This window comes from Rutidosis leptorrhynchoides, chromosome 4 (genome assembly GCF_046630445.1).
Source record: "Rutidosis leptorrhynchoides isolate AG116_Rl617_1_P2 chromosome 4, CSIRO_AGI_Rlap_v1, whole genome shotgun sequence".
Classification (NCBI taxonomy): domain Eukaryota; kingdom Viridiplantae; phylum Streptophyta; class Magnoliopsida; order Asterales; family Asteraceae; genus Rutidosis; species Rutidosis leptorrhynchoides.
Genome location: NC_092336.1, coordinates 257373469 through 257387408, shown reverse-complemented (window position 1 = coordinate 257387408; position 13940 = coordinate 257373469). Strand labels below are relative to the sequence as shown.

Below are 13940 nucleotides of genomic sequence, written 5' to 3'. Positions count from 1 at the left end.
CTTGTTATACAAGCAGCATCAACAGTACCGTCAGCATCACCAACACGTCAGTACTCTCAGCATCGTCAGCACTAGCAGCACCTATAACATCACGATTTCCACTAGTTCCATAATCACCAACATCATCACAAATCAACAACGCATATATTGTATCAACGAGTTATGAAGTATTAACTCATTTTCCCTGAAGAAATTATATGTATATTATATATATATATATATATATATATATATATATATATATATATATATATATATATATATATATATATATATATATATATATATATATATATATATATGTGTGTGTGTGAAATTTGAAATCAAAATAAATCTTTTCGTACTAAGCTATTACATGTGAATCATAACTGGTAGGTACTACTCGGATTAGTTCATGTTACTAATATGCTATACATCCTTCGTTAATGACTTAACAATCGTTAACTATAATCTCTGCTTCGACTTAATAGATTCCATTTCATAATAAATCAAGTGTATTATTCAAATACATGATTGATTTTACACTTTCATTTTCGATGTACTTGAACTTTCCAGAAAACATCATCCGTGCCTTGTAAGGTTCACAAAAAAAAAATCCACGAGCAACAACATCCTTCACCAAGGAATATCAATAAGAATAAATAATAAGGTATTGATTTCATTAGTGAAATATTCCGCGAAGATTATATGATCTCTAATGTTTTAGAGATTTTTCATTTCTAATTCAAGCCAAAAATCAAATGAGCTTAATATGATATTAACTCATTAAATCTGTATTACATCTGAAGAAAATATACATACATATATTTTTATAAAGACGGTAATAAAAATTCTATTGTACAAAGTATTAATTGTGAAATCTTTAACGGGTAGGTAATACCCGGGAAATATTAAAGTTCGCAATTAATATGTTACACTGTACATTCTTCAATTTTGATTCAAAAATCATTAACTATACTCAATACTTTAACGGCAATACACAATCATTCTCATACAAATTTGATTACATATTCTGATATTGACGGATCAGAATCCAAGTCATAACTCTGAACCGGTGACATCACTCTTAGATCTCTACATCTTTCAAAGCTATACTTTGACTTCAAAACTGTGCAAGATCCTTTAGCCTTGTTTTTACCGAAAATAACCTTGCAATCCCTTTTCAAAGTATCCAGTTTTACCACACTTCCAACCAGTCAACTTTGACTTTTCAGATTAAGCCTTATTGTAACCTTAATATACACGTTTTTGTTACCAGAGAATCTTTTATGTTCCACCACATTAGCAGTAAATTTACCAACGACTTCGTTAATCTTTGACCTTTCGAAAAATCATTATACTCATTGAAACCCTATCATGTACTCATCCACATCTTGTAACAATAATTGCCATACCAACTACCGGGAATTAGCAATCAGTATTTTGAATTTCGTAGCAATTCTATGCCAACATTTATATATATACATATAATGTCTATCTCCTAGACTTACTTACTTCGAATGTGAAGTTTCTGAAAAACACCCCAAACTGCGAAACTAGTTCTCCGAATTTTGGAAAAATGTTGATGAAGCAGCAAAAACTGTAAACGACCTTAACAGCCAAAAGTTTGATGATAAAGAATAGTGTGTTGGCAAAGCTCAGAAAAAGAGAAGGTTTGAAACTGGAAAACGGATTGAGCAGACCATGAAAGAGGCTGTGGACAAATCACAAAGACTAAACCTGCCTTCAAAAAATCCAAATGATTCAGTGTCTGCTGAAGTCATTAATGAATACCTTGCTCCTGACTTTAAACCTTTACGAACAAATCTTCTTCATCATCCTTCAATATTAGAAATTCTAAGATATCATCGTATCTTTCATTATAAATATCTTCGATATTCCTGAAGATATTTTCACAACTATTCTTATCTGAAATCATTTATCTCTTTGCGCTATCTGTATTACATCATAAAAGAAACTATTTTAGTTTCTAAATCCTGAAAATTTAAAAAAATGGATGTTTTTGAAGTAGTGTTGGGAATTGAAGCATGAGTTAGTATAATATAATGACACTTGATCAACGTGATTATATTACAGTAAGTCATGATGAGTTTCTAATGGAACGTGATAAAGGTTCACAGATCATACCCTCATCATGAACCATGTTACATAACTCTTTCATTCTATTTAACCTCTAAATATATCAAGAAAATATTTTTCTTGATGATTCGGTCTTTTTCGGATATTCTGGTAATTTGACAAGTCAGATTGTGCTATTACCATTTCTTTCTTAGAACATTAATTATGTTCATTCCGAAATGTATAGCTACGAATTCTGGACCATTATTCGCTTGACTTAAGGTTGGGAAGAGAAAATGAAAGCATGAATCTCCGAAATATAATAGAAAATATAAAGCCCGATAACAACCTCGAAATTACAAACCGTCTATATCAATGCATATAGCAATATAAAGAAACGGGAGAATGAAAAACACTATAACCCCAAGGTAATAGTAGAAGAAAATAACTTCCTCTGGTGGCAGATGAAAAAGAAGAATGAAGGATACGATAGCCAAGAAAATATCAAGAATCAGAACTGGATTAAGTATTTTCACAATCTATTAGGAAGTATGAAATAAGGAAGAAGCTTATAGGAGTGGTGAAAATAAATGAAACGGAAGAGGTCAATTTATAATGAAATATCAGACATAGCAATCGAGGCAGATTACGCATTTAATTAAAGAAGATCTTAATCTCCTTAATTCCTGAAGAATCAAATCTTATTTAGAATATGAAGATTTTATATTCCTTAAATTTCGAAAATCAATCGTTACTACGTCAAAAATTAAGACGAATCTCTATTCCTTCATTTCACTCTTTTACGATAATTTCTCTTATACGCTTCGAGTAATTGGATTGTTTTATCCATATTATTCAACGGTGATAAAACTCTAATTATCAACTCATATTCGTCATGAAAACATTTTTATTGTTAGCCATGACAACCTCACTCAAATTTCGGGACGAAATTTCTTTAACGGGTAGGTACTGTGACGACCCGAAAATTTCTGACCAAATTTAAACTTTATCTTTAAAGGATTTAATGTTTTCGACACGATAAGCAAAGTCTGTAATGTTAAGTCTCAAAGTTTTGGAACTATATTCATGTAATCAATTATTCTTTGACTGTTCTCGAAGATTCACGAACAATATATATATATATATAACTTAATGTGCATATATATATATATATATATATATATATATATATATATATATATATATGATTTCAAGTTATTTAGTAAACGATAGTAACATTCGATTATTGATTCGATTGATATTTAGATAAGTTAACTAAAACGTTTCAGATGAACCAGTAAAACACTAATTTGCTACAGTATTTTCGAATTGCTACAGTACCCAAAAAGCTACAATGTTTTCGAAAATCACTATTTGCTACAGTAACTTTGCTACAGTAAAACACTATTTCAAAATGAAAATGTATATATGTATATGTATATACTACGAGACGATGATTTATAGAAGCAAATAACCAAAACACTTAATTGATTAAAGCTACACTTCGAGTGACATAGTTTATCAATGATTAAGTTTAATTTTTGATAAAGGTACACGTCGCGTAACGAAAAGTACTAGTTTTCTAAGCGTACGAAACAACGTTCGAAAAACCGGAACCGAGACATAAGTCGAGTGACGACGTACGACTTATCGGAACAAAAATTACAAATCAACTATGCACGGGAATATAATATAATATATAATTAATTAATATAAATTATATATATTATATATTATTTTATTATGTCGACGAACTAGTGTACAAAAACAGATGTGAGCTGTAAAATCATCCCATGCGATCGCATGGGATATGGCCTAGGAAGCCATGCGATCGCATGGCAACCCTGGACAGGCCAACCACTATAAATTCGATCGAATTCTGTTTATTGATTCACAAATCTCTCCATCTCTATATTACTCTGTATTATATATTATTATTATTATTATTATTATTATTTTTTTTTTTTTTATTATTATTATTATTATTAATTATATTATTATTATTAAGAATATTAATATTATTAATAGTAGTATTATTACACATAAAATACTACGACAAAGTGCTGTTCGGGTTATTTCAAAATGGGTTTTCAAAATGGATAGAGCTAAGGAAATTATGGGTTATAGCTATGGAGGTTTTGGGTATTGTTTGCAAATCAAACCTAGTGTTTATCATCTCTGTTACGTCTACGTACTTTCCTGCAATATTGAATCACAATATTGATATGTGAGCATTCATATCTTATCTTTTATATATTAATTGTGTATCCATGTCTAGTGCTCGAGTATATATATTTATGCATGCTTGTATGCTAAATTTCGTTGTTAAACAGTTTATGGTGAATCACGAATTAAATACATATATTACTGATAAAAGGTATATGATATGTACGTTTTTGGAAAGCTGGCGAAAAATCAATAACTTTTCATTTAGAAATCGCGTAATTTCGATGAACGAATTAAAAGATATGGTAAATTGAATTATGATTGACGTTAATTGGAATTGCTTTTGAATCTGCAATTAATATTTAAACAACTTGTTTGTAAGATTGATAAATTGGATTTTTGAATATTACCAACCGAGTAAATGAATCCTTATATAAGGCACGTCTCATTTTGTTGAACTATTGTCAAAATTGACTTTTTGAAACGACTTTGGATAACTTTTGTATGTCGATCTCAAGCATTAGGATTGTGATACACTATGACCTAACCTAGCTTGATAAATAATTATTGACCAACATATGTTCTCTAGGTTGAGATCTACAGTTATTTGGTATTCCAAGTTTCGGTCACAATTCGGTGAACGACTATACGTGCTGCTAATGTGAGTTTCATTTGCTCCCTTTTTAATTGCTTTTGCAATCTATATTTTTGGGCTGAGAATACATGCACTTTATTTTAAACGCAATGGATACAAGTACATACTAAATTCTACACTGAGTTTGAACCGAAAATCCCTTAGTTTTGGTAACTAGTAACTGCCAGTTATAAGAACTGGTGGGCGCGAGTAGTAGTATATGGATCCATAGAGCTTGATATCCCCGTCCGAGCTAGAGCACTAGCCTTTTAACGGACGTATGCTATTTGAGAAGCGTACACGTTGGTTTGCGTGTATTATTAAGATGATTATACAAAGGGTATAAGTTATATATACGTTAAGTTTAGTTACCAGGGTGCTCAATTTCGTAGAATATTTTGATAAACGTTTCTGGATGAAACAACTGAAATCTTGTGATCCACCTTTATGTACAGATTATGCAAAACATTAAAACTATGAACTCACCAACCTTTGAGTTGACACTTCTTAGCATGTTTATTTTCAGGTTCCCTAGAAGTCTTTCGCTGTTTGCTTATATGTTAGACAAGCTATGTGCATGGAGTCTTACATGGCATATTTTTTCAAGGAAACGTTGCATTCACCAAATCATCACCATGTATCTTATTTTGACTGCATTGTCAATGAAAGTTCTAATGTAAACTATTATATTAAGGTGATTGTCTATATGTAGAAATCATCAGATATCGAAAACCTTTGATTTAAATATTCACTTATGGTGTGCCCTTTCAAAAGAATGCAATATTTACAAAACGTATCATATGGAGGTCAAATACCTTGCAATGAAATCGATGAATGACGTGTTCGTCCATATGGATTTGGAGCGATCGTCACATTAGGTGACGATTGAAAAAGTGATGGTCATCATTTTTGGTTACTGAAACATTCTCTACCAAGTTAATTTATATATATAACGCCAGTATGATGCTTCATGTGTAGTTGAATTGTTAGTTTTCTTAACATATAATGTGTTTGATGCTAAAACTTTGGAGGTTCAATGAACAGGACTGCTGTAGGGTCGTGGTCGACTGATTGCAGATAGAGTTACAGTTGAAAGGATGGGTTTTCTTGCACAATGATTAAGGTACCAAGTCCTTAAAAGTGCGCTAATTTGATAGAACTCGAATGTGACAACATGTACCTAAGATGTGACGAAATCGTTCTTTTTATTAAGATTTTTTTATCGATAATACATCATGATTTTGACTGCTTACTGGCAATTTTACTGAAATTTAAATAACTGGATATTGATTAATTCAAATTTTATTTTAAGGCTTTAAGTTTGATTTTTTAAGACTTTTTTTATCATGCATTTATTCATGTTTTATAATTTGTTAGTAGGTTGACGACTTATGTTAAAGGTTATCTTCAAATAATCCTTTAGAACTAATGAAAATATGGTATATATTATCGAGCTCCAATTGTTGCATATAGATTTCTTGTGGTTAATGTATAACCTAATACATTTTAATGTTTTAGGACCAATATTCGATCTATATTCGACCCATAAGAATTGACTTATTACTGTTTGTTTTGTTGTATATAGATTGATATAGTGGCAGTTGTTGTGTAATAACCTTGAATGGATTTAAGTTTTAAATTTCAATTTGTGTCATTGAGAAATATAACCTTTCTTATTGTTGTTTATTTGTTCCATGCAGGAAGATATGATGCGAGGAATACCTGGCTTTGAACACATGATGCAGCCTCTTCACATACTCGTGGAAGCAGAGTTACATGTCGATATAATAGATGCACGTTTGATGCAAAGCTCGTGTAATTCTAGAAGACATGCTTAGAACTGTGGTATTAGTCTTGATATTGCAATCCATTTTTTAGTACATTTATATAGCGAATCTGTCTCTAAGTGGATTTGATGTTACCCGTATACTCTTTAGTGCGTTACATGGAGTGTTGAAAATATTATTCAAAATCAAATGTAGGGACGTGCAAAAAGAGACTCATGATCTATATAAGAAATAGCAGGTTCGGGAGCTTGCAAGGCACTCTGCGTGATCAAATGGGTCAAATGCCATGTTCAGTTTCGCCCTTCAACAACAGCCTTGGCATGAAAAGAGCAAAGACCAGAGGATGACGAATATGAACCGGGTCATTAATAGTGGTCTTTCCTCGCTTGCATATATTTTGAGTATATAAAATGTGGTTCAAAAGTGTATGCAAATTGAACATACAAAGGTAAAAGTGTATGGAGAGGCAAGCCTTTTTTGTTCAAAAGGGAAGTACGTTGCGTTGGTGATAATATAAGTATTGACCACAATTTAATATTACGGAGTGGAGTATATCGTTTGATTCAATAATGATAGTTAATTTTGTTTCACAAAGATAACATTATTTAATTTTGTTTCACACAGATGGATTCTCAGCTACTAACGGTTAATTTTGTTTCATAAAGATGGATTCCCAGCTGCTAACTAACATGCGTACAACCTAAGTTCACAACTAACACTGAACACTGAACACTGAACACTGAACACTGAACACTGAAGAGTCATGATGTACAGTTTAGCCAAAATTGATTGTTACACTTATTGGAGTCATGAGTTACAATGAAACTAAAAGGTTGAATGTTAAAGTGCATTGATGATGGAACAAATATCACAAGTTTCAAATTCTTTCTTCTTTTTTGCACCTTCATTTTTTCAAGTGAGCTTTTATTGTCATTCATGGTATCAGTTTGTAAAACAATCCTAATTACTAAGGTTTGTTGAAATGCTTGCTATTGGTAACGGACTGTACATAGTTTCATAATTTATTTCCACCGCACATGTGTGTAAAAAATGTCTTAATTGGACTTGTGTATTCTTTTATATAATATATTTCCCAAGTAATTGAAAATGTGTGGAAGCTGAATGAAGCATCGTTGCAGTAGCAACAAAAGAAGCAGAATATGATTCATATGCACCATCTGCAACAAAAGAAGCAGAATATGCTTCATATGCACCATCGTATTCACATAAGTTCTTTTGTTTTTTACATAGTTACATGATTAGCTTTTGTATAAGTAAACACTAATATCAAATCATTTGGGATTTTAGTTGATGCAAAATATGTTCAGAATTGTTGATACACTTGCAAGCTTGATTAGTATTACACGATTTACACAGTTCTTCATTTTGTTGGTTTTTTTCAACGATTTTTAGTTACATGATTAGTTCTATACTTCTTAGTTAGTCTATGTTAGTGATCTGATTTACAGCAGTCTCACATCTTGATTATTTGATCGGATGATACAGGTTTAAACGGGCTGGACAATAATGAGTAATGGAGCAAACTTTTGTTTGTTATGTTACAAGATGGAAGTCACGAGTTTGCTATTTAGGTAGTTTCTATATCTACATATTGTTATTATGCAATTTTCCTTATATATGCAGAATAAACAATTTACATCACATTCAGTAGCCTTAATCTATGTGTCTAAATCCAACTTTCATTTATCCAACTTTAGGTGACGTATTTACTTGTAAATTTCCTACTCTTGGATAGTTTTGTATATTCCTAATGGCGGATTTAGTAACCTTCATGTATGTCTTTTGTGTATAACAAAAATACTTAAGCATCTTATGTTTATTTCATTATCAACAATTATTGCAATATTGTCTTTATTATACAATTCATTGATATAGCATCTTACGTTTCAAATTTTTATGATTAAGAGTCGCCGTGAAACGCACAAGCTTTCAAAGGCATGTATAAACATAAATTTGGTGATTCGATGCTATTTTATTGAAGCTTTATGAATTGTATATACATATGTCGTTTTCCAAAAGCTATTAAACATATTGATTATTTTGCATTTTAGGATTTCATAAATTTACTGTGTGTTTAAATTAGTCGATGAGATTTTTATTGTTCAGACTAACGAAGAGAGCAAAAATATGCTGGTAGAGCTTTGAACAATTGGACATGACCCCAATCATATACTTATTTTTGGATGGTTAATATCAAGAAAAGAGTATATGGGAATGTTAGCCTTCTATACAACAAAGTTGCAGAAGGCTCGTGTCAATCAACTTGCATCATGTTTGTGTTACAAGTCGAACTTCTGATCTTAGTAAGTTAGCATTTCAATGTTGTAAAAGAAATCATCAACTGGTGAACCCTAAAAATAAAAAGCAGAAACGTATGCTGCTCCGTATTATATCTTCAACTAGAATTTGACAGATGGATTTTAGCCTTTAGTCATGTTGTAATTGCAAATAAAAACAAAGAAGATTGATACTATTGTATACATATTACTATAGATAAGCTGACACTATAAATCATACGTCGTCTATGAAAAATACCAAGTATGCAGCAAACAAACATAATAAAGAGAAACAATTGAATCAATCACTGATTGTTGATTATTATTATAGAAACTAAAAGCATAAACCAATATCATTGTCACATAAAAAACCACCAACATTCACATTCACAAAGAAACAAACAGAAGACCCTCAGCAACCACCACGAAGACGAAGTACAAGGTGAAGAGTAGACTCCTTCTGGATATTATAATCAGCAAGAGTTCGCCCATCTTCCAACTGTTTCCCAGCAAAGATCAGCCTCTGCTGATCCGGCGGGATGCCCTCCTTATCTTGTATTTTGGCCTTGACGTTATCAATCGTATCAGAACTCTCCACTTCCAAAGTAATCGTCTTCCCAGTCAACGTTTTCACAAATATCTGCATCCCACCCCTCAACCTCAACACAAGATGAAGTGTAGACTCCTTCTGTATGTTATAATCAGCCAAAGTCCTTCCATCCTCCAACTGCTTACCAGCAAAAATCAATCTCTGCTGGTCAGGTGGGATACCTTCCTTATCCTGAATCTTCGCTTTGACATTATCAATTGTGTCCGAACTCTCAACCTCCAAAGTTATAGTCTTGCCAGTCAACGTCTTAACGAAAATCTGCATACCTCCCCTCAACCTCAACACGAGATGAAGGGTCGACTCCTTCTGGATGTTGTAGTCAGCAAGGGTTCGGCCATCTTCAAGCTGCTTACCAGCGAAAATAAGCCTCTGCTGGTCTGGTGGGATTCCTTCCTTATCCTGAATTTTGGCTTTAACGTTGTCGATGGTATCTGAGCTCTCGACTTCAAGAGTAATCGTTTTACCGGTGAGTGTCTTAACGAAGATCTGCATCTGTACACCAAAAAGATATCATTGTGAGAATTCTAATCAACATCAATTATTATCAAAAAAATACAAGCAAACTAGAATGTATAGACCAAGTTGATAACTTAAAATCTAACATACTTGTAAGAAATGAAGAGAAATAAGAGCTTTGAATGTAAATCATGACACATCTTCTACGGTTTTAAAAGGATCATTTGGCCAATAAAACTTCATCATATTAAATTATTAGGATTAGGTGCTCAAGTTTGTATACAGGTTTGTACGGCAGAACTTAGGTAGGAAATTGAATTAAAATAAAATTAAAAGTATACACTTGTATATGAAGTTACAGATACTGCAATACTTTCTTTAAATTAATCAAACTAGCATACATATATGTTAGTCATGAATAAACCAGGCATATATATGATCAACGACACAAATTTTTTTTTTTTTTTTTTTTTTTTTAAAGGCAAACACACATACCCATACACGAATTTAAACACAAATATATACATGTCCACCCCGGAACTGGAACCCCCAACCTAAGTTGGGGGTTCACCTCGATACCGCTAGGCCAAATGGCCCTTTGGTGATCAAAGGCACAATTATATTCAAACACAATTACAATTATAACAATTCAGAAAACAAAAAGCAATAAGACGACATTTCAACGATATGTTAAAAATCTAGATGAACAGAGCAGTTCATAAATATAATCCATATGCATCATCTACATCAAAACATATTGATTATATTCGTAGATGAAGTAATTCCGTTCGAATCGACTGTAAAACCGATGATTTTCCAAATATATATAACAAACTCTAACAGATATATCAGATATAGACGAAAAGATAGACATCAAATATTACAAATCAATCAAACAATGTAGCCCTAATTCAATCCGAATAAACTGTGAAACAAATAATTCAAACAGATAGACGGAATAAAAACTAAATGAACGAAAAGAAAGAAAAATACCTTGAGAAATTTGAAATTTGAGTGATATATGAGAGAAAAAGAATTAGGTTTTTAAAGAGATGATTGATTGCAATGCGATTGTGATGAATTGGGAATGAATGAAATTGGGTATGATTTATAGGGCAAAAGATTGAGAGTCAGTTAGAAAATATCCAATTAGAGAGTGACGCGTGTTAAGATATAGTCCTTGTTTTCACGTTCTAGTTGGTAAACAATTAAAGGTGTCGTGCCGTTTGCTTCTTACTTAGACTTTTCTTTTGTTATTAGGTTTGGTATTGGAATATTCTAGAACTAGTATTCTAGAACTAGCACATGTACACGTCTATAGAAATAGAAAATCTATAATCTATCTATAAACATATATAAATGGTGAAGTTATAATCCAACATGTCAGTCCTTAATTACCTCTTAATCACTTTTGCTGACGTGTAAATCCCATAGTTAATCACAATTAACACTAATTAATCTACCTATTATCCACGATGGCATCTTAATAGAAAATCAAAACACTCGATGCAGAAAACCCAATGTTTCTTCTCCTACTGCTCCTCTTCGATCCATCTCCTATAAACCCATTACCTCAATTGATTCAACCGGAAAACACATGGATATATGATTCACAATCAATCAGATGCGATTGATAAACCTAAAAACCAATCGCCATAAGAACCTTTCATCATCTCCATTTGATTCGAAAATTCTATCATCGATTCTGTCTAACCAGTTATGTAAGTAAACATGCATTTTAGAATTTAGTTGTTCATACTTATACATGAAATCAATTTGTGTTTTCTTGTGGATTTAACATTTTAGGGTTTGTATTTGGATTTCTTATTGTTTAATCTGATCCTAAAATATAATAGATGTAGCATGTAAATTCATTATGTTGTGTACACGTTTGTAGATTATGTAAATTCATTATCATTGCATATTTGTTGTGTGCTATTAATTAATAAAATTCAATCGTCCGGATACAGACATGTTTTTTCTGAATCTTGCAGATGATATAGTATGGATACACATTTGATTAATCTTTTTGTCAATTTACTGAATATACGTATGATAGTTATGTTGACAGTTTAGGTTTGGTATGAATATTTCTGTTGCTTTTAATTGTATGAGATGTGCTTTTGTTAATGACAAAGAATTGCTAATTAAGTGTAAATTTTATTTTTTATTTTTAACTTTTTTTTAAAGAATTGCTCATTCAGTGTCTATTGGTTTATGATGTATTTATTAGAAATTTGAAACTATAATTTATGCAATAGGAATTATGTGTACGGTAAAATGGGAGGGTTGGGCGATCCTCTATGTTTTTTTGTCGACATATTTTGTTATAGAATTTTTTTTATTTATAACCGAACTATTTTCTAATGTAAACACACTCTTTTAACATAATTAATGAGCTTTATTTCTTGATACAATCCTTTCGTGTTTCTCAATATCACTGCGGTTAGATCATTCAAAAGTTATCTTTATATGAAGTTGGTTCTGAGATTGCTATGAAGTACAGTGAAGAAAAAGTTATCTTTATATGATGCCCGATTGTTGGAGAAGTTCGAACATAAATGGCTTCCGCTGTTACCAGGTTTTATCGAAAAGGTAACAGCTCTGAATTGGTACTCGATCCTTCAGTTCTCATTGCTTGCATCTCTTTACATTTTGGAACATAATACATCTTATCCCAAACTTTTGTGTTTTTAATTATGTGATTTCTTACTTTGTGCTTGCATATTTGGTATGTTGTGCATCACACACATCTTACGTTCAATCAACAGGAGCCTGAGCATTTTATTAATCATCAGTTTAGTAGATGAATGACAGAGAAAACAAGTACATCATTATTTCTGTCTTGATACATTGCGATCAACTTTGATCAGTGGAGTTAATATGTGCCAAAGAATGCTGATAATGGGGGAGAGGCTTGCGATAAGAAATTTTATTTCATTCTTAGCGTATGAGGGAAAGGTTGCAATAATCATTTTTATATAGCCACAACAATTTTTTTGTTTTCAAATAGTGAATCACCTCAAAAACCTCATTGTAACCTATAGTATTATAGCTATCATCTTATCGTGAACACCTCATTAATGATATTCTGTCATCCCTTACATGGATCTGTTTACTCTGATGGTTTGTTTCTTTGTGTACTCATTAATTTTCAATAAACGGACAGCTTCCCATGGGTTATATCTGGTTGCCACAAAAAATGAACGGTCAATTGATATACATCGGGTGAGTTATGTTTGTTTAATTTCAAGATTTTCCATTATAATATATATATATATATATATATATATATATATATATATATATATATATATATATATATATATTGTTTTATTTTGTGTGCCTTCCAAACAACCTGATGTTACTTCCGGGCATACGTAGTGGTAAAAGAGTTTCGTGCTTTAATTTGGCAAAACGCAAATACAAATGGAGGTTGAAACAGGAGAAGTCGAAGAGAAAATCAAACCTCTGTGTGTCTTATGGATTTAGCCATTTTCGAAATGAAAGTTGACTAAAGCCTGATACAAAATGTTTATCTACTCACCACTTTAAAGAGCGTGCTTTTTTATCTTTTTCATGTTTACAAGAATCCTTAACTTTTAGTTGTGTAATGAATAAATGTATGAACAAATACTTTTCAAGTTTTCTTATGTGTATTCTTTATATTTTAGCAATTCAACAACAATACTTGTGACGGTATGCGTTGAAGTATCGTTAATTCATATACAATTTTTAAGTTCAATATATTTTTTGCCGATGAATACCCGTGCAACGCACGGGCTCATAAATCTAGTATACCTATAAATAAAATATTTACAAATTAAAAGATAAAAAATCAAAATCAACACTTCTACATCTACATCTACATCTACATCTACATCTACACTATACATTATAATAAAAGCTTATCATAATTTTTTTTTTATTTT

The 13940-nt window shown here is 31.6% G+C and overlaps 1 protein-coding gene across 1 annotated transcript; it reads right to left on the bottom strand.

Moving 5' to 3' along the window:
* Positions 1-9238: 9238 nt before the first annotated feature.
* LOC139904527 (polyubiquitin 11-like) lies at positions 9239-11109 on the bottom strand. Its single transcript, XM_071886438.1, has 2 exons — positions 11002-11109; positions 9239-10044 (listed from the first exon to the last, which is right to left on the bottom strand). The coding sequence occupies exon 2, from the start codon at positions 10042-10044 to the stop codon at positions 9355-9357; it is 690 nt and encodes a 229-aa protein (XP_071742539.1). The 5' UTR covers positions 11002-11109; the 3' UTR covers positions 9239-9354.
* Between the last annotated feature and the right edge of the window lie 2831 nt (positions 11110-13940).

What these genes read in the sequence shown, in the direction of transcription:
- LOC139904527 (XM_071886438.1), bottom strand. Translation starts at nt 10,044, where the DNA reads ATGCAGATCTTCGTTAAGACACTCACCGGTAAAACGATTACTCTTGAA.